The sequence below is a fragment of the Elephas maximus genome, chromosome 1 (genome assembly GCF_024166365.1).
Source record: "Elephas maximus indicus isolate mEleMax1 chromosome 1, mEleMax1 primary haplotype, whole genome shotgun sequence".
Lineage (NCBI taxonomy): Eukaryota > Metazoa > Chordata > Mammalia > Proboscidea > Elephantidae > Elephas > Elephas maximus.
The window spans coordinates 31,585,417-31,608,091 of record NC_064819.1 but is presented as its reverse complement, the minus strand read 5'-3'; the positions used below and the strand labels follow the sequence as shown (position 1 = coordinate 31,608,091).

Sequence of the window (22,675 nt, the reverse complement as noted above, 5' to 3'; positions counted from 1 at the left end):
TCCACAGGTTTTCATTGGAAATTTTTCAGAAGCAGATGGCCAGGCCTGTCTTCCTAGCCCATCTTAGTCTGGAAGTTCTGTCGAAACAGGTTCTGCATCATAACAACACACAAGCCTCCGCTGACATTACAACAAACACACCTAACTTTGGTTTTGGTACAGAGTTGCTGCCATATGTACACAGAAAAGGACTATTCCAAGTCAGTCTGAGACACAGTAATTTGACTTTACTTCCCTAGTGGAATATACGGTAAGGATGAAAAGAACTTCAAAAGGTATTAAGCTATTTTCAGTCATCATGTCACTTAGTGTTGACAGTATTATTCTACGACTACTGTGTATGATTTTTACTGTGTATACGTTGTTGGATAAATCAAATAAGTAGACAGGTTAGTGTCAATAAGAACTGAAATTTTCTGCAAGTGATAAAAGATACCGGTGTAAGATGGATAAAATTAAGTAAAAACCTTCCAGTCCGGAAAATGAATTGGAAGTATCCATCTGAACTCAAGATGTACTGTACTTCATAAGGTATATATGCATTCTCTCTGTCCACTAAGATGGCCTGGAAACTGTGACCATTACTTTTTTAGCACACAGACTGAGATATCTAAAATCATTTCCTCCTGAAAGAAACAAGGCTTAGAGAAAACGCTGATTCCAGCCATGAGGTATAAATACACAAGGTGAGTTGGAATATCCTGTCACCCCAGGTAGCAAGGAAGCCATAGACGACTACTAGGATACCGACAAAAGGACTCCACAGCTAACTTGAAGAAGCTCATACTAGTCAAAGATGGGATAACCTGGAGCATCAGGGATAACAACTGCAATGGATTGAAACACTTCACATATATTTAAATCCACTGTCTGTAATGATACGAAAAAACGAAAGTTTAAAAAAAAAAAACCCACATTAATCACTTTGGAAGATAATTAGGAAACCAACTTACTATTTCAAAAACTTGTAAATAAAGAGAAGAACTAAACATTTATCGTGTCTTTCTCTTTTATTTTCCCAAATGAACTGTCCCTCAGGATAACCAAATAGTGGATGAGTGTCTCTTTATAAAATTATTACAGCCAGTAAATAAAGCAGAGATCAAAGAATTAGAATCCCAGTGAATGAATGGATCTAGGGAATATTACCAGTGGCTGCTAGTATCATAAAAAAGAAAAAACCGAGCACTATAGGCCTCAGGTTGAAAGTATACATCATCATTTAAGAAGCAGTGTAGCAAAAAAATGGATCATAAACCTGATCATGCTTTTAGATCTAGTAATAAATTTACAGGAAATAACAGAAACAGAAAACAATAAACAACACCCTGAGGATACCACCACCAAAATCTAGACTGGGCAACTCAATAGGGCAAATGACCATGTTTCTTCAGTGAAAAAAAAAATTACAAGAAGAAAAAATGGAGACGAAACCTACAGATTAACAGAGTTTTTTTTTTTATGAGACAAAGCAACGGAGCCCTGATGGCGCAGTGCTTAAGAGTTCGACTGCTAACCCAAAGGTGAGCAATTCGAATCCACCAGCCATTCCTTGGAAACCCTATGGGGCAGTTCTAAATTGACTTGACAGCAACGAGTCTGAGTTTTTATGAGATGTAGCAACAAATTATAATCTATGAATCTTATTTGCATCCTAATTCAAACAAACTATTAAAAAATTTATTAATCCGTTGGGTAAAATTTGAATCTGACTGATTTTATAATATCGTGGAATCATTAACAATTATTCTTGATTAATAAGTAATCATTTTAAATTAACCCTTATTAATAAATCATTGATGAAATATTAACAATACAGATTATTGGCAATAATTAATAAAATAAATACTCTTGTGAGGTATTACTAAAATATAAAGGAATAAGCAGTAGTACATATTTCAGTGAGAATTATATGGTGCCTGGTATTTGCTTCAACATGACCTGCTAGATAAAGATTGTGGACGGGATGAGACAAGTTTGATCTTGAGCTGAAATTGGCTGAAGCTGGAAGCTGAGCACATGGAGGTCCGTGTTACTATTCCCTTTACTTTGTACTTGTGTTGAGATTTGAATTACTTTGAAGTTTTCATAGTAAAGTGCAGTGTTTATATACATTTGTGTGTGTATGCATCAAGTTCTCTGCTAGGTTCTGGAGAGACACATTTCATAACAGAACCATGTATGACCCATCACAGTTAGCATGCTGCTATATGTATGACAAACCCCATATCAAGCCCGTTGCCACTGAGTCAATTCCAACTCATAGTGATCCTGTAAGACACAGCAGCACTGCCCCCAAAGGGTTTCCAAGAACGGCTGGTGGATTCAAACCTCCATTCCTTTTGGTTAGTAGCCTGGCTCTTAACCACCACGCCACCAGGGCTCTGTATGCATGACAGAGGTTCAATAAATATTTGTTAGTTGACTGAAAACTAGCAGGAAGGAAGGCAGCGGGAGGGAAAGGTAGAAAGAGGGAGATGGAAGGAGGGAGGGAGGGAGGGAGGGAGAGAGAGAAAGGAGACAGGACCATAATCCAATGAAGACAAGACAAAAGGTCATGCTTACCGGCACTTTCATTTTAAATTCATCTCTATAGTATTTAATGCCAATGTCAGTGAAGGTCCTCTGGATAAAGCGAGATGGACGAAGGATGAATATGAGCTGCAAGTTTCCTGGAAATGCCACCTGAAAGGATCATGGAACGTGTCAGCAGGAAAGAGCAAATGGCACACCCATTGCCAAGGTCTACTTTGGTCTCTTCTTGCCCAAGATCACGGATGATAAATTTAAAGCGGGCAACATGGATGGCAAAGAATTAGAATGGATTTCACAGGATGTCAGAGCTGGAAGAAATCTTTAAAAAAAAACTAAAACCCATTGTGGTTAAGTCAATTCCGACTCATAGTGACCCTATAGGACAGAGTAGAACTGCCCCATAGAGTTTACAAGTCAGATAATTCAACCTCCTCCCCGTAAAAATCAAACCAAACCAACCATATGAGACATGTTGTTCATCTTTCGATTTTAAAAATAATTTATACTCCTTACAGAAAAATTGGGAAATTAACAAAAGCATGCATTTGAAAAAGAAAACTGCTCATGATCTCTTAACACCATTTAAATATTTCAATTTACTTACTTCTAGGCTATTTCATGGTTGAGCTATACCAAAGAAATATTTTGTAACTTGCCTTTTCACTTAATATTATATTTCAGTTAATAGTCATGTTAGTAAAATTCTTTGGAACTATTATTTTTTCATGGGCGCACAACTTATTTAACCAATTCCTTACTACTGGTCATATATGCTTTTCCACGTTTTTACTACAGTACAGGTAGTCGCCCACTTAGGATATATTTGAATGACAATGAACCACACTTATGACTGTCCCTTTTTTTTTTTAATATCATCTCATTAGTAATATGTACTACATATAATGTTGCAATGCATAATTTACTGATGTTATCATTCCCAGATGTTCACTAGCCGATGTTTAATTTACGATTTACTATTCAAAACACTGCCATATAATTAGCTTTCCTAAACTAAATCAGGGGCTTCAGTTGCTTGAAAACATGGTCCCAAATGCTGACCACTTTGCTAAAGTTGATAGGCAGATTCCGGAGGCAGTGAGCTATTATCACAAAATACATGGGAGAAAAGAAAAGGAGTATATAGACAACTCTCATTAATTTTATGACTAGGAACATCATCCCCATTCCCAGGGATAATCCAGATGATCCAGAACCTTCCACAAGTGGAATTATTACTGCAACTGACAGAATGCCAACATCATCCAACTCTTCTGCACCGTCAGGGTAAATTTTTATGACGTATGTCTGGAAACCCTGGTGGCGTAGTGGTTAAGAGCTATGGCTGCTAACCAAAAGGTCGACAGTTCGAATCCACCAGGTGCTCCTTGGAAACTCTATGGGGCAGTTCTACTCTGTCCTGTAGGGTCACTATAAGTTGGAATCGACTTGAAGCAATGGGTTTGGTTTTTCGTTTTTATGTATGCATGTATTAAAATAATCTCGAAGTTCATATGCAACGTTTCCAATCCCCAAAACAAAGGTAGGATTTATAAAGATACTGATAATAAAAGGCAATAATAATGAAAACTAAAAAAAGTAGGTATTTGACTTATGTCAGAACTATAATAACACTGAAACGAACTATATTTATCCACATTTTGGAATATTTTCTTAAGCGAGAGTACTAGAATTACTGAGTCAAATACTTAGTATTTTAAGGGCTCTTGTTGCATGTTAGGAAACCCTGGTGGTGTGTGGTTCAGAGCTACCACTGCTAACCAAAAGGTTGGCAGTTCGAATCCACCAGGCACTCCTTGGAAACCCTATAGGGCAGTTCTACTCTGTCCTTTAGGGTTGCTATGAGTCAGAATCATCTCAGTGGCAACAGGTTTGGTTTGGTTTTTGTTGCATGTTATTGCCAAGTGGCTTTCAGGGAGCGTTGCCCTCATCTTGAGGTGAGGTCCTAAAAAATGAGATAACCCAGATCCATGTAACTACTCAGTCGCAAAGATAGAAACCCAGGTCTCCCATCACCATGGCTTTCTTTTCTTCCAGTGGTTTCCTAAAAACTCTTGTTAAATAAGAATCTGGTCCTCACTCTGGGAGATTCTGATTCATTAGGACTAGGATAAGTCTAAGTATCTATATTTTCAATAAGCAGACTTCACCTGAAGGATGGAGAATTCTGACAGACAGCCAGATTTAAGGAACCCTGTAGTACAGCATCTTTTACCCACAAAGTAACCCATATAATCCTGGAGCAAATAAGGCTCAGGAGTTAGATAATTCTGGTATTATTACAGACCCTGGGAAACCAGAGCTCTCTAGAGGCCAGACCCCTGGAAGAGTCATGGCAGGCACTATCAAGTGTCTAAATCTTCACATCAACCACGGTCGCAGGTATCCCAGAGGTAAATCTTTTAACCACAACTAAACCAAAGGGATAAAATAATCAGTGTCCACAGGGAAAGGAATCTACCCTCCCTCCACCCGCAAAATGCAGGCTTCTGAAGAGAAGAACCTGCACCTTGTTAAGTCACAACAAGATAAATGAGCCGAGATACTAAGTATCAGGATGAGGCTCTGAAGTCATCTGAGAGAAACTGTGTGCACGTCAGCACACGTGACTGCCTCTGTAAGTGGCATGAGCGAGGCTTCAGATGTCTGTTTCCTGTCCTAACCCTGAACATACATTACCACCCTACCCATTCCATCCTCTTCAACCAGTGCCAATGGCCCCGCAGGTGTGACTGGCCTCAGGCAGCTCTGCCTGCCCTTGTGGCTAAGCCCACAGGTCTGAGACCACTCAGAGGAAGGATGCCTTCTACCTGCTAAAAGCCAGCTACCAGAGATCAAAACCAGATTAATAAGGTGGAAAACAAAAACCATCCCAGGCTGCACATTTCAATGCTAAAAGCAAGCACACCATTAATCAAGCTACTTAAATATCACTTAGTCTGGTTTTGTCACTGTCTTTCTAATATGTGAGAAAATAATTCAAATACTGAAATGAAGACTGTCTAAAACTAGTTTGCCCCCAAAGCAAACCCTAAGACAAAGATTTGGGTACAAGTAGTTTATTTGGGGGGTGATCCTCGGAAGCAGAATGAGGAGCAGAGAGGTGAGGGGTTGGTGCTGCGGCAAGCAGGGCTGCGACCCTCGAAGATACTGTGTGGAATACACCTCACGTTGTCCTGCTGAGGGACATGGAAGCTGGGCTATCTATCCACCAACTTCCATAGCTCATTGGCTGCAGGGCACTCCCGGGGCATTGACTTGCCAGCACTCCCTACCCACCCCTCTTCGGTGGCCAGAGACATCAACAAGGTAGGAGACTCGGGAAACCTTTGACATGCTCAGGAGTTACCTGCAGGTGGCAGAGGGGATATGGGTGGAAAACAACAGCATCTGCTACAAAGAACGTCCCAAAATTTAACGTAAAATGGTCGCCCTTTCCCCGTGCACTCATTTTCCCCGTGAATTTGATATGGAATAACTGAATGGACAATTTAAATGACTTTTATAATAATAGCACATAAATAAATATTTACAGCTATTCGTGTCAAGGATGCCTTGATGGTGCTCCACTTGTCCCTTCGCCTGTCAATCACAATGACGAATCCAATGCTGGCGGCTTCTGTGCTGTAAAAAAGAGTAAGTGGTCAGTGTCAGAGATCAGGGAAGACACATGGGTTTTGGGTGCCTCTGGCAGCAGAACCCATCCTACAGCCTCCACAGCACCCTGGCTCACTGTGTAAACCAACCACACACCAAAAGGAACAACCAGGTCTGTGTTTCCTGACAAAAGAGCCAACTCCCTCTACCAGCCTGAACCTGAAAAAGCATGCGTGTTCATGCATGAAGGAAGATAAGCATGTCGGGAGAGCATCACATGTCCCCCACACAGTCAGAGGACCTCAAGGCTGAGCTCTGCCATCTTTCCACTGCCAAGGCCGTAATCAGGGCACTATCAATATCCTTCTCCCTGGTGGCACCGTGGTTAAGAGCTCGGCTGCTAACCAAAAGGTTGGCAGTTCAAATCCACCAACCACTCCTTGGAAACCCTGTGGGGCAGTTCTGCTCTGTCCCATAGGGTCACTATGAATCAGAATCGACATGACAACAACGGGTTTGTTTTTTTTGTTTGCTTGTTTAGGAGTCAGTCCTCGAGGTGTTCAGAAATAATACATGGTGATGGAAAACAACCCTCCTAAGTGCTGAGCCTTAAACAGGCCAACAGACCACATGCACAGGGGATATCACCTTCGTTAAGACCGAAAGGAGGCTGTTGGGTTCCCTCGCAAGTCCCCACAAAATTCTTACAAAACCCTTTGAAACTAAAAAAAAAATTGAAACTAAAGTCCTAAAAAAAAAAAAAAACCCAAACCCACTGTCATCAAGTTGATTCCGACTCATAGCAACCCTATAGGACAGAGTAGAACTGCCCCATAGGGTTCTCAAGGAGTGTCTGGTGGATTTGAACTGTCGACCTTTTGGTTAACAGCCATAGCTCTTAACCACTACGCCACCAGGGTTTCCAAAGTCCTAAAAGTGGGGACATTTTTCTTCTCTCTCTTTGGGAGGAAGTGTGGTATACAGGGAAGAGCAAGGACTTCAGAGCCTGGTTCAACCCTAGACCTGCCGCTTATTAGCGCTGAGACCTTGGGAAAATTACCTCCTGTCTATAACTGTTTCCTTCAGGGCTTTGGAACCGGTCCAACCTCCTGCTGGGAATTTGCCTTTCCACCCCAGATATACTGAATCAGAATCTACAGTTTAACCAGATCCCCAGGTGATTCTTATGTATACATATATAAAAACCACCTGGGGGTCTTGTTAAAATGTAGATTCTGATTCAGTGTGCTTGGGGTGGAAATGCAAATTCTCAGGAGGGGGCCAAGCTGGGACTGAACTGGTCTGAAGCCCTAGTTTCCTTATCTATAAAATGAGAATAATAGCACTAAAAGTGAAGAGATAAAAAAACAAAAATTCTTCAAGTGGTCACATCAGACTATGTTGGCATCTCCTGTCTGGAGGGGAGATGAGAGGGCAGAGGGGGCCAGAAGCTACCTGAACAGACACGAGGAGAGAGAGTGGGGGGGAAGTATTCTGCTATCTCATCAGAGGGAGAGCAATCAGGAGTGTATAACAAGGTGTATGTAAATTTTTGTATGAGAGACTGACCTGATTTGTAAACTTTCACTTAAAGCACAATAAAAATTAATCAAAAAAAAAAAAAAAATTCTGGAGCCAGGCTGCCTAGGTTTGACTTCTGAATTCTGCTGTTTACATATTGTGTGTTTAGGGGGAAAAGCTACTTAACCTCTACAGTTTCTCAGGCTCCTCATCTGTGAACTAGGAAAAAGAATAACTATCTCATAAAGCTGACGTGAGGATGAAATCAGCACGTGTGTGCACAGGTGCCAGAAGAAAGAACAAATCTGTCTGGAAGAAGTACAGCCAGAGTGCTCCTCGGAAGCAAGGATGGCGAGACTATGTCTCTCGTACTTTGGACGTGCTATCAGGGGGGACCAGTCCCTGGAGAAGGACATCATGCTTGGTAAAGTACAGGGTCCTTGTAGAAGAGGAAGACCCTCAACGAGATGGATTGTAAAAGTGGCTGCAACAATGGGCTCAAGTGTAACAATGATTGTGAGGATGGCACAGGACCCGGCGGTGTTTCGTTCTGTTGCACATGGGGTCACTGTGAATCAGAACCAACTAAGCGGCACCTAATAGCAATGACAAACATGTATAGATGTGTAAAATGTTCAGAACAACGTTTGGTACATGGTAAAGCTATAGAAGCACTATTCTTTTTTTTTTTATGTGCTTCTCAGATATTAAAAGAGATCAAGTACATGTAAAATAGCTGCCCATAGTAAACCTTCAATAATATAGTTAGCTGCCATCGAGTCAGCCCTGACTCATGGCTACTCCATTCACAACGGACTCAAACCATTCTGATCCATGGGGTTTTTCTTAGCTGATTTTTGAAAGTAGATCACTAAGCCTTTCTTTCTTGTCCATGTTAGTCTGGAAGCTCCACTGAAACCTTTTCAGCATCATAGCAACATGCAAGCCTCCACTGACAGATGGGTGGTAGTGGTGTTTGAGGTACCTTCAAACCTTCAATAACTTACTAATATTGGATAAAAGGTTAGCCTCACCCTAAAAAGTATCTGCATGTGAATAAGGTAGAAGAACCAAGCAAATCCAGTAGCTGCTCTGAGGCATCACTGAAGAATGTTCTAAGGGAGCTCAAGGCTCTTAATCAAGGTGGAGCTGGGAGAGACTCAGAAAATACAGTATATAAACAAAGGCTGTTTGTTGGACTATGAGACGAGAGGCTGCCATTATATATGATTTCCCCAGCCAAAGGGAAAGCCAGCGTTACAGCGAAGTTCTCACCTCCACACAGATCAAGTCTCAAGACTGGGACCTCTGGGTGAACTGAGTATGGAACCTGCTGGAAAAACACCTGTGCACACAAACGGCTGTATGTCCTGACACAACTTCAGAAGAAAGAGACAAAGAATCATGACAATGACTTGCAGTACAGTCCCCACAAAAGGTATACTTTCTAAACAATGCTCCATCATATCGACCACTGGTTTTTGCTTCTGGGTTTTTTTTTCCCCACCCCATCTTGTTTAACAAAGGCATCAAAACCTCAACTAAGCCAAATGCACAGGAAATGTATTTTCTGTAGGTAACGCTTGGCTGTTTTAACCCTCATTGTTCGTTTTAACACTAAGGTCCTATGATGTGCATACTGAAATATTTACAGACAAAATGATATAATAGCTGCTTCAGATATTGACAGAAGGGAACATGGGTGAATATTCAGATGAAGGAGTCGCTGGGTGGTGCAAGCAGCTAATACGCTTGGAGGCTAATGGACAAGTTGTCAGTCGAGTCCACCCAGAGGCACCTTGGAAGAAAGGCCTGGCAATCTACTTCTGAAAAAATCAGCCACTGAAACCCTATGGAGGGCAGTTCTACTCTGACACACATGGAGTGGCCATGAATCAGAATCAACTCAATGACAACTGGTTACTGGTTTATACAGATGAAATTCAATTATCCGTGGGTTGATAAGTGTTGAAGCTAAATGAGAGAAACTTAGGTGCTTATTATACTAGACTCTTGACATTTCATATGTCTAAATTTTTCCATAATTAAAAAAAATCTAAGACTAAAAACATTCAAAAAGCTTTTGGGTAGTTTATGAATAAAACATCTAGAGTTACAGAAGGCTGAAACTTTGGGGACCAGCTGTACTCCATTCATAGAACAGACAATAGTTAGAGGACACTTCCTCTTTGTAGCAGGACGGAGCCTGCTCAACGGCTTGGTTCAGTCCTCAACCAGTGAAGGAATGCCCTTCCAGTTTCTCTAAGATGCCCATCCAGCTCCACCAGACATACCCAGTAACCTGGAGTTCACTGCCTCCAACCCAACTTAATTCTCTGTCAGGCTGCTCAGAGAGTAGGTGGTCCTTTCCCCATATTCAGTCAAATCTGCCTTCTTATATAGGCTCCACATTTCAAATTCCATCCCTCGCATCACTCTTTTTTTAATGGAAAGAGAAACAAATATGTTACTGATCAATAATAAAGCTTCTATAGGACTACAATGGGAATAAATCCATCAGGAATGCATTAATATATGAATGAAAGCATACTGCCAGGTTTTTCTACTGTACATAAACAAAAAAACACCAAACCCATTGACATCGAGTCAATGCTGACTCACAGCAACCCTTTGGGACAGAGTAGAACTGCTCCACAGGGTTTCCAAGGCTGTAATCTTTATGGAAGCAGACTGACACATCTTTCTCCCATAGAGCAGCTGGTGGGCGGGAACCACCCCACCGAACTTTCAGTTAACAGCTGATCACTTAACCACTGCACCACCAGGGCTCCTTTCTACTGTACGGTGATATGAAATACTGCAGTTGTTTGAAGTGTTGACTGTCTATGGACCCCACCACACACACACACACACACACACACACACACACACACACATACCGCCACCACTGCTTTATTTAAATGATACCGATGTCTAGAATATACATTAAATATTTGAAAACGCACAACTAGGGGATTCTACAGGGGAAGCAAGAGATGGGTAATGTCATTAGAGAAAGATCTTTCTGGGACTGTAGAGATGAATGACTTCCTCTTTCTGATGATGCTAACCTTAGAAAATGGAGAGAAGAAATGTTCACGGGCTTCTATAGTGGCGCTCCAAGGGTTTCACTCTTGAAAGAGCCGGGGAGAGAGCAGGAAGGACGGAGTAGTTACATACAGGGTCGTCTGCAACATCACTTCTCCAACTTCAGTCTTCATGAGGGTCTTGTTAACAGGCAGATTCTGATTCAAGGAGTCTGGGGTGAGGCCCCATATTCTGCATTTCTACAAACTCCCAGGTATTGTCCACTCTGGAGCCCACGCTTTGAGTAACAAGGATTGACAAAACACCTTGGGTAGCTGGCCCCCGCCTCACCCCCACCACCTCCCTCCTCTCTCCTGTGTATAGACAGCAGCTGGTTGTAGCATTTGCCCTCATCTGTAGCCTTGAGAGAGGAGCCCTGGGGGCACAGTGGTCAAAGCACTCGGCTGCTAACTGGAAGGTCGGTGGTTCAAATCCACCAGTGGCTCCATGGGAGAAAGATGTGACAGTCTGCTTCTGTGAAGATTCACAACCATGGAAACCCTATGGGGTTGCTGAGTTGGAATCGACTTGACCGCAAAGGGTTTGGTTTTCGGTAGATAGCCCTGAGAACCTCTTCCTTCACAAAATGGATTTGCTTGGACAGACCCTAGAACATGAGTATTGAAGATGGGGTGAAGGAGGAGCTGAGCTCCAAGAAACTCCAGGCCCCACAGAAGACGCAGAAAAAGAATATAAAATGCAGGTCTTTCTAGAAGTAACACTGACTAAAGACTGTCTCCAGAGCAAAGTCCTCTTTATCATGGCAAATAAAAAGTCCCGCCTACTCCCTAGTCAAACATCTGTTTATGGGACCCACCCACTGTTGCCAAGTTAGCTGGTCTCACCCCTCTACCCTTCAAGTACAAGGATTTGGGGTAAACAAACCCCACCACCCACTGCCTTCGAGTAGACCTACACAACTGCAAAGGAAACCCAAGCCAGGTACTTATATTAACAATATAACCCCTTCATTCACAAGTACAGGTAGGCAACCAAAGATCTCTAGAAATGAATAAAGCCAAAGCATCAAAGAAAAACATTGAGAGGGACAAACAGAACAATCAACCTAGAAACAGTAAATAACTTTTTAATTTTTTGCTAATTAATAACCCAAGACAGGAGAGGATAAAGACACTGTATCCATAAAACAACAACGACCTGTTATGAAAAGGGATCAATCAGAGAATAGGAAATAACCCAAAAAACCAAACTCATTGCCACTGAGTCAATTTCAACTCACAGTGACCCTATAGGACAGAGTAGTACTGCCCCACAGGGTTTCCAAGGCACAGTTGGTGGATCTGAACCTCCCAGCTTTTGGTTAGGAGCCGTGGCTCTTAACCACTATACCATCAGGGTTTCCGAACAGGAATAGTTCTTGGAAATTAAAAACATGATGCCAGAATCTAAAAATTCATAGAAGAGTTTAAAAAAAAAGAATAGATATTGCTGATGACAAAATTAGTGATCTGAAATAAAAAGTTTATCAAAAATGAAAAAAAAGAGAGACCTCTGGGTAGCTGAGTTAAATCTGAATCTCTTCACACATTCTCTAAAAACCATACAGCTCAACAGATAAACCAAACAACCAAACCCGTTGCCATGGAGTCGATTCCGACTCATAGTGGCCCTATAGGACAGAATTGAACTGCCCCATAGGGTTTCCAAGGAGTGGCTGGTGGATTTGAGCTGCCGACCTTTTGGTTAGCAGCCAAGCTCTTCACATGTAGAAGGACACAAATCCCATGCTTTCAGCATAACTGGAAGACAGAGAACACTGCAGATTTCAAGTTACCTGTAATTGCATTTGGAAAAAAAAAAAAAAGGCACCAATTTCCAGCAGAATTATCTCTTGAGCTGCTGCTGTTTTGGGGGGGAGCTAGAGGATATCAGAGGAGCCCTGGTGGTTCAGTGGTTAAGAGCTACAGCTGCTAATCAAAACGTCAGCAGTTCGAATCCACCGTCCGCTCCTTGGAAACCCTATGAAGCAGTTCTACTCTGTCCTATAGGGTTGTAAGAGTCTGAATCGACTCTATGGCAACGGGGTTTGGAGAGGTGTGAGGATAAACTACACTCAAGAGAGAAGAGGGGATTAAGATAAAACAGATCCTAGGAAAAGAAACGTTCACCCTAAATGCAAAGGTACTTAAGAAGAGTACTAGTACATTAGAGCACCGACTATGGAAGGACTCAAAGAGGCAGTCTTGAAAAGAGGCAGGCAGTCTGGGAGAGAAACAAAGGAAAGGAGAAGAGGAGGCTATGCAGAAAGGCAAAAAGAGGCAAGGTGTAAAGCTTAGGATACTACAAGACAAGATATATATATATGTGTGTATATATACATTTTTTTATATACATGCACACACACACACACATACACGAATACAAACCCCTTCCATTAACCTCCCTCTCAAAAATTTTTAAGGCCATCCCTTACAGAAACCATATTTAGACACACTAACAGATGACAGCACTCTTGAACTAGGAATCTCGTAAACTACCCCAAACCACCAATCCTGTTTGCTAAATGTGGAGATGCATGCAGTCTTCATCATTACAATCACTTCACCTACACTACTACAAGGGAAAAAAATAAGAAGAATTAAAACTTCTTAGCTAATGAAAATTCCTCCCAAAAAAGCTAGTCATTACGCAGGAAAAAAAAAAAAAAAACCTACAACATAAACCTCCAAACTGAACTAAATGTCTTCACATAAGCATTCACACTTAAAATCAGAAACTAAAAAACCAGGAACAGAAAGGAATAAAAATAAAAAATAGGAAGTAACAAAAAAAGAACTGATTGAAGTCATGGCTGGGTGGAGGAAAAAACAAAATCATATGAGGAATGAAGTCTAAATTAAAAAATACTCAAAGGAAAACAAATATGAAACAAAATTTAATGAGAGGCAGTGAATAAAATTGAGAAAACAAGCCAGAGTGTTAAAATGAAATGAAGAAAAAAGTAAAAAAAGGTCAGAAAGAAAGTGGTTGAAATGGAAGCTAGGCAAGAGATTCAACATACTTATAGATGGAGTCCCTAAAGATTAAAAAAAAAAAAAAAAAAGGAGCAGAAATAATATTTCAAAGCAAAATCGAAGACAACTTTCCAAAAATAAAAATAGACCCGAATCTACATACACCTGAAAGGGTCCAGCAGGCACCTGGGAAAACTGACCTGAAAAAATCAACTCTGAGACATATTCCAGCAAATTGTTAGACTTTAAAGATAAAGCCGTAATCCTAAGCACCTCCAGGGAAAAGATCAAATAATTACCAGAACTAGAGAAACAAACAGGGGCATCATGCTTTCAAAAGCAACATACAAATCATGGCAAGAATACTGTTCTAGAACAACTCATGAACAAAAAGTTTGAACCAATAATTTGACGCCCAGGGCAAGCTGCCTTTCAAGTATGAAGGCAACAGAAAAAGCCATAGACATCCAAGAACTCGGGGAGTTCTGTATCCATGAGTCCTTCTTGAAGACTCTGCTAGAGGTTGATCTTCATCCAATAACAAGACAACTTGAGGAAATGTCAGCAAAAGGTCTACTTAATGTAGGTCAGTCTAAACAAATGTAGGTTTAATGTAAACAAAAGTGCAATGGGTAATGGAAGGATAGTATATAGAATACAAGTTGAAAAGGAGAAGGGAAGAAAGAGAATAAACTCACTGATTATTGTACAGGTAGTAGGAGGGAGTCAAATGATACTACTGAGAGTTGACAAATGAGAAGTAAAAAGTTAAACAATTAAAAAAAGAGGGACTAAGGGGACATTTAAAAAGTGTAACTACAACGGTAATCACGAGGACAAAATCTCCCTAAATACCAAAAGAAACGGAAAATTAAAAAAAAAAAAAAAAGAAAATATATTATGTTGAGAAATACAAACATAACACAAATAGTATTATAAGATAAAATGATATGACTGAATTGAGACCAAACATACCAATCATATCAATAAATATAAACAGAAGAAATAAGCAAAGAACAGAAGAAAAGTTTTCTAAGCTTGAATATTTGGTTTGAAAGGAGCCACAGAAAGTCTAGCAAAATGAAGGAAAAAGGTCTGAAATTTCAAAACTGCAAAACATAAAGAAAATCCCAAGGAGAGTACTGAAGGGGAGAAAGAAATAGTTTACTCATGAAGGAATGAGACTTGGATATTTTTGAGAAAGATCAGTCTTAGTAATGCTGATAACAAAAATCAGTGGATCAATGTTATTTTACATAAAAAATTCCATACCCAGCCCAGCTGTCAATCAAGTGTGAGGACAAAATGAGCTACTTTCAGACATTCAAGATCTTGGAAGATTCACTTACGATACACTTTTCCTGAAAAGAAATAACTCAAACATTTTTTAATGAAAATGAAATTTAAAAAATGAAGGGACCTCCTTGGAAACTCCATGAGGCAGTTCTACTCTGTCCTATAGGATCGCTATGAGTCAGAATCGACTTGATGGCAACGGCTTTGGTTTAGTTTTGGGTTTTCCCAGAGATACAATAAAAAGTAATCCCAAATTCCCAACTTGCAGCAGACCTAGAAAGCAACCACCCAAATTATAAAAGTAAGCCAGACAGTCTCAGAAGAATGTCTTCAAGATGAAAGTGTATGCCATCATACAAATTATATATGGTAAAGAACCTGCAAGATATTAATAATGCAATAAAGATACATGCCACTTCTGTAAATAAGAAAAAAAGAAAGGCAATTAGAAGCCCCAAAAGAAAAAGCACATAAAAATGTCATTGTCTAAATCTGAAATGAATTGTGGCATAATTTTAAGCAGAGAAGGGAAGAAAATCCATTTGACCTTCACTTTTTTTTGTAGAATTTTCCTTTGAGTGACACCAGATTAATGATATCGGATTAGAACTCTCACTCGAGAAGTCCAATCATATTATGTATATAAATGTGTTTTACTGATTTCTATTATTTAGAATCAACTTAGAGTCAAAGAAAGAAAACTCACAAGAAAATCTGTAAATACAGGTTGCTGTTGTTGTGTGCCGTCAAGTCAATTCTGACGCATAGCGGCCGCATGTGACCTAGTAGAACTGCCCCATAGGGTTTCGTAAGCCATAATCTTTACGCAAGCAGATTGCCATATCCTCCTCCCATGAAGCTGCTGGTGGATTTGAACTACCAATCTTTCAGATAGCAGCCAAATGCTTGACCGTCGTGCCACCAGGGCTCCTTGCTAAACAAAGTATATATCTTAGCAATGAAAAGGAAATGATATATATGTAGAAGAACCTGAAGGACGAAAGAGAGTAAAAAGAAAGGTGGAAATACATAAACCTTCTTCCCACTTACCATCTCATTACCTCACATTTCACATTTACGACAACAGTCAAAAATCTACTCTCCAACTCTTTGCACATTAATGACGTATATCTGGCAGTAACAAATGCCGAGGTATGAGGGGAGAGTAATGCTGGCTTTGATGGTTAAGGTTATGACTCAGCTTGGCTGAGTCATGATTCTCAGTGGTTTGGCAGTTATGAAATGATGCAACCTGGCGGTTATATAATGATGTAATTTGGCAGTTGTGTAATGATCTAGTCATTCTCCATTTTTTTGTGATCTGATGTGGTCATCCTCCATTTTTGCATAATGATCTGGTCTTTGGAACCTAACGATGTCAATAAGGAGGACAGGGTACAGTAGAAAATCAACAGATATTATCTAACGTTGCTAGGTACCAGACAGAAGTATATTATTTAAATTTATAATAATATAAAAATAATATAACTAACAAAAATTAGGGGGTGAAAGGTAACAGGAAGAGACAAATAATCATAAGTACACAAAACTCATTTTTCACAGCAAAGACTCACAAGATACTGTCTAAAGTTGGTAAATCAAGAAAAAGAGATAAATACATAAATTAGCCTCATGGAGATAAGCACCACACTGGGTGACATGGTAATCATATTTATACACCATTACCACATCACCATTGTGTTTCCATGACAACAGAGGGCCTATTTTTGCCTATCAGGTGCCAACTGCTACATAAATTACACTACTGATAATTTTCATGATTTAGTGTATAACCACAGCATAATGAATCCTAGGGGTCAGTTTCTCAGAGGCGATACTTAGGCAAGACGCTGTCATTGAATATATGTCTCCTGAGGCTATAGACTGTAGCTAGGTGATTTTAAAAGGCATTAGTAAAACATTCTGAACCACAGAGGTGGTCAACTCCTTTTTAATCACAGTTTTTTTTTCCAAAATCAGTATTTCAACTAAGCATGGATTTTTTTTTTTTTAATTGAGATGAAATTCACATAACACAAAATTAACCATTTTAAAGTGAACAGCTGAGTGGCATTTAGTAGATTCACGTGTTGTACAACCACCACCTCTATCTGGCTCCAAAACTTTTTCATCCACCCAAATCTAAATCCCACACCCATTAAAAAATTATCCCCATTCCCTCTTCCCCCAGCCCCTGGCAACCACCCATCTGCACTCTGTCTCTATGTTACTTTGGATATTCCATATAAATGGAATCGTACAACACGTGACCTTTTGTGTCTAGCTTCTCTCACCTATCATAATGTTTTTGAGGTTCATCCACACTGGAGCAGATATTAGTACTGAAAGCTGTGTGATGTGGTAGAAATAGCCCTGATTCATGAGCTGGAAAATCTAAATCCTAATCTAGGTCCTAAACTTTGTCCTTCACCAGCTTGTGAATTTACACAAATCCTTTCTTCTCCCTGGTCTCAGTGTTCACCTCTGTAAATGAGGAGATTGGACTTAGACCAGTATTTCTCAGAATGCGGTTCCCAAACCAACAGCAGCCACATCTCCTGGAAATTTGTTATAAATGTAAATTATTGGGTCCCACTCCAGAACTACTGAATCAGAAACTCTGTGGCTGGGGACAGCAATCTGTGTTTTGATAAGCCATCCAGGTGATTCTAATGCATGCTAATGTTTGAGAACCACTACTCTAACCTGGGGTCGGCAAACTACAGCCTAGTGCCCACAGGCCAAACCTATCCCACCCTTGTTTTTGTAAATAAAGTTTCATTGAGACACAGCCACACTCATCTGTTTCTATATAGTCTGTGGCTGCTTTAGAGCTACAACAGTGGGGTTGAGTAGTCGCAACAGAGATTATTTGGTCCACAAAGCCAAAAGTATTTACTCTGTAACCTATTTTAACAGATAACATCAAGTGTATATACCATGCAGTATCTATTATCTCTGTGAAGTTGTAAAGATTATTCAATCAGAAGGCATTTGCAATAGTGCCTGCAGCTCTTTAGTAAGTGTTGTGGACTTGGTACTAGGCAATGGTACTAGGACCCCTTGTCCCCATCACTGTCAGGACCCCTTCACATCTCAGAGAAGTAAAAACTCAAAGCCCTTTATGGCTGACGGAATCCCAGGAAACTTTACTGACCAGGTAGTGACTGGTGGAGTCATGATGAGAGTTGACTGCTCTCCACTTAAGGCTTGATTCTCCAAAGGCAACAGTCACGAATGTTATAGCTAATACCACACCCAAACCTTCTCCAATTTCATTCCAACCCCTCAAACTACCCATCTCCATAGTAACCAATGTCACATAATAAATACTAGGAGAGGAGACTGCTCATGATGAGAAGTGGTCCTGTCACTTGATAGTACCACCGAGTGACACTAAGTTCCAGACGTTTACGCCATTTAACACCTGCAAATTTAGGTGAGACGTTGTGATTTGAATTTCTACAGATACCTACATTGAACGTATCAGAAAAGGGAAAATGGGTTCCTATCTGAACAGGACAGATGACACAAACATAGGAGGTAGTAATGCTATGCTAAAGCAAAAAAAAAAAAGCAAAGGAACAGCAAAAAAGCCATTATATACACACTAGGTCATTCTACGGGAAGAAACAATGTCAGATCCCCAGTTCTTACATAGAAGAGTACAGGGCCCTGGCATATTAATATTTTTTCCTACCCTCTGGTATGTTCTTGTTGTTAGGTACCATCAAGTCAACTCCAGCTCATGAGACCTCATGTATAACAGAACACAACATTGCCTAGTTCTGTGCCATTTTCATGATCACAGGTATGTTTGAGTTCATTGTTGTGGTTATTGCATCAATCTATTTCATTAAGGGATCCCTCATTTTCTCTGACCCTCTACTTCACCAAACATGGTATCCTTGTCTAGTGATCAGTCTTCCAAAGTAAGTGAGCCAAAGTCTCGCCATCCTTGCTTCTAAAGAGCATTCTGGTTGTATTTTTTCTATCACTGATTTGTTCGTTCTTCTGGCAGTCCACAGTATATTAAATACTCTTTGCCTTCGAGTATAGTTTACTCAAATTCTCTTGGCATATAAGGCTCACTCGCCCGTGTCACCATTTACTGTAATGAACTCATGGGGCGCTCTCAAATTTCAAGCCTCAATCGCGTGCCTAAGGCCTGGCCTCGCATCCCAGAGGGCTCTGAAGCAAATCTACCCATGTTGGGCAACGCAGCAACTTAGCCTTCATAGTCAAATAATGAATTGAGTCTCCTTATTCTTTGGGGTAGCAATTCCACAGCCAGTCCAGGAAATAACATAGCTCACCTTAGCTCCTCAATCAAAGCAGCATTTTTGCCCATTAATACTGTTCAAAGCCACTTGCAATTTTTTCATTGCCTCCATCAGGGTAAGAAGTTCAGATTGATTGAACTCACTTCTCTGGCAAGGCTGTTTTCTAAAGCTGAGAAGTTGTTTCAATCCCAACAAGTCTCATTTGATGCAAAGGAGCAAGTTTTGTTATCACGCACGGGCCAAATACTGTCCTTCTCCTAAAATCAAAACCCACTGCTGTTAAGTCAATTCTGACTCATAGCAACCCTACAGGACAGAGTACAACTAACTGCCCCATAGGGTTTCCAAGGAGTGGCTGGTGGATTTGAACTGCTAACCTTTTGGTTAGCAGTCAAGCTCTTAACTACTGAGCCACCAGGGCTCTGTCCTTCTCTCATCCCTCCCTAAAATACAAATATCAGACAGCATTCTCAGCCAATCAAAACAGGACACTACTGATCTCAGACTATGCACCAGGCTTTATGTGAGGAAAATGGGATGTGTGAAATTGCTTCTAGCTTAAATAGGTCTCTCAACAGATTCATCGGAAAAAAGGCCCTTTTAGAAATAACAAAGGATCGTGAAATTAACCACTGAGCAAGGGCTTGCATGGTGTAAACAGTTTGCTCTTCACTACTAACTGACAGGTTGGTGGTTCAAATCCACCCAGTGGCGCCACAGGATGCAGCAAAGCCTGGTGATCTACTGCTGTAAGATTATAGCCAAGAAAACCCTACAGTGCAGTTGTACTCTGAAGCACATGGGATCCCCTTGAGTCAGAACTGATCCAATGGCAATGTTTTTGTTTTTGATTTTTTAAGGAAATAAGACTCTTATGTCATTTGATAAAAACACTTTCTCTGACCTCTTTCTAATAATGAACCCAAACTAAGAATAAATCAAGGAACTGAGTAGAGAAATAGCGTAATAAATGTCCATGCATAGGATGTGGAGAAATTGAAACCCTCATACATTGCCGGTGGGAAAATAAAATGGTGCAGCCCCTATGGAAAACAGTTTGGCAGTTCCTCAAAAAGGTAAACGTAAAGTTACCATATGACTCAGCAATTCCACTTGTAAATATATACCCAAAAGAATTGAAAACTCAAACAAATGCATGTACACGTACGTTCATAGTAGCACTATTCACAACAGCCAAAAGGTGGAAACAACCCAAATGTCAATCAACAGATGAATGAATAAACAAATTGTAGTACACACATACAACAAAATATTATTCAGCCATAAAAGTAGATCAAGTACTAATACACAGTACAATGTAGATGAACCTCAAATACGTATGCTAAGTGAAAGACGTCAGACACAAAAATCACATAACGTATGACTCCATTTATATGAATTATCTAGAATAGGTATATCCACAGAGACAGAAAATAGACTGGTAATTGCCAGGCGCTGGACGGAAGAGGGAAGAGGAAGCAATGGCTTAATGAAAATGCTTTGGAGCTAGGTAAAGGTGGTGGTTGTACAACCTGTGAACCTACTAAATGCCACTGAATTGTTCGCTTCAGAATGGTTAATTTCCTGTTATGTGAATTTCACCTCAATTTAGAAAAAACCCCATGTTTAGCTATACAAGTATTGATTTTGGTAAAAACAACTGTAATTAAAAAATAGTTGACCACCTCTGTGGTTCAGAATGTTTTACTAATTCCCTTTAAAATCACCTAGCTATAATCTATACAATATATAACCACAGGAAACATAACTTCAATGACAGTGTCTTGCCTAAGTATCACCTCTGAGAAACTGACCTCTAGGATTTGTCCTGCTACGGTTATACACTGAATTGTGAAAATTATTAGTAGTATATTTTACGTAGCAGATGGCAGCCGATAGATCTATGGGCCCTCTGTTGTCATTGGAAACCTACAGGTGATGTGGTAATGTTGTTGTTCCTTAAGCCCACTGTTGCAGCCACTGTGTCAGTCCATCTCCTTGAGGGTCTTCCTCTTTTCCGCTGACCCTCTACTTTATCAAGCATGATGTCCTCCTCCAGGAACCGATTCCTCCTGATAACATGTCCAAAGTATGTGAGACGCAGTCCCGCCATCCTTGCTTCTAAAGAGCATTCTGGTTGTACTTCTTCCAAGACAGATTTGTTCGTTCTTTTGGCAGTCCATGGTATATTCAATATTCTTCACCAACACAATTCAAAGGCATCCATTCTTCGGTTTTCCTTATTATTCATCATCCAGCTTTTGCATGCATATGATGTGGCTGAAAACACGACGGCTTTTAGGTCAGGCACACCTGAGTCTTCAAGGTGACACCTTTGCTTTTCAACACTTTAAAGAGGTCTTTGGCAGCAGATCTGCCTAATGCGAGGCATCTTTTGATTTCTCAACTGCTGCTTCCATGGCTGTTGATTGTGGATCTAAGTAAAATGAAATCCTTGACAACTTCAATCTTTTCTCCATTTATCATGATATTCCTTATTTCTCCAGTTGTGAGGCTTTTTGATGTGTTTATGCTGAGGTGTAATCCATACTGAAGGCTGTGGTCTTTGATCTTCATCAGTAAGTGCTTCAAGTCCTCTTCACTTTCAGTAAGCAAGGTTGTGTTATCTGCGTAACGCAGGTTGTAAAAGATTCTTCCTCCAATCCTGATGCCCCGTTCTTCTTCATACAGTCCAGCTTCTCAAATTATTTGCTCAGAATACAGATTGAATAGGTATGGTGAAAGGCTACAACCTCGATGCACACCTTTCCTGACTTTAAACCATGCAATATCCCCTCGCTCTATTCAAACAACTGCCTCTTGATCTATCTACAGTTTGCTCATGAGCACAATTAAATGTTCTGGAATTCCCATTGTTTGCAATGTTATCCATAATTTGTTATGATCCACATAGTCAAATGCCTTTGCATAGTCAATAAAACACAGGTAAGCATTTTCCTGGTATTCTCTGCTTTCAGCCAGGATCCATCTGACATCAGCAATGATATCCCTGGTTCCACGTCCTCTTCTAAATCCAGCTTGAATTTCTGGCAGTTCCCTGTTGATACACTGCTGCAGCTGCTTTTGAATGATTTTCAGCAAAATTTTCCTTGTGTGTGATATTAATGATATTGTTCAATAACTTCTGCATTCACTTCGGTCACTTTTTTTGGGAATAGGCATAAATATGGATCTCTTCCAGTCAGTTGGCCAGATAGCTGTCTTCCAAATTTCTTGGCATAGGCAAGTGAGCACTTCCAGCAGTCCATCTGTTTGTTGAAACATCTCAATTAGTATTCTGTCAGTTCCTGAAGCCTTGTTTTTCACCAATGCCTTCAGTGCAGCTTGGACTTCTTCCCTCAG

The 22,675-nt window shown here is 40.4% G+C and overlaps 1 protein-coding gene across 2 annotated transcripts in view; it reads right to left on the bottom strand.

Moving 5' to 3' along the window:
* The window catches only part of MCF2L2 (MCF.2 cell line derived transforming sequence-like 2), a 224,251-nt gene that overhangs the window by 161,128 nt on the left and 40,448 nt on the right, over window positions 1-22,675 (bottom strand). For both annotated transcript variants that reach the window (XM_049881580.1, XM_049881586.1), the window contains exons 4-5: window positions 6,087-6,177; window positions 2,566-2,685 (exon numbers count right to left, since the gene is read on the bottom strand). In XM_049881580.1, coding sequence (XP_049737537.1) covers window positions 2,566-2,685; window positions 6,087-6,177 — 211 coding nt within the window. The remainder of the gene's footprint in view (window positions 1-2,565; window positions 2,686-6,086; window positions 6,178-22,675) is intronic.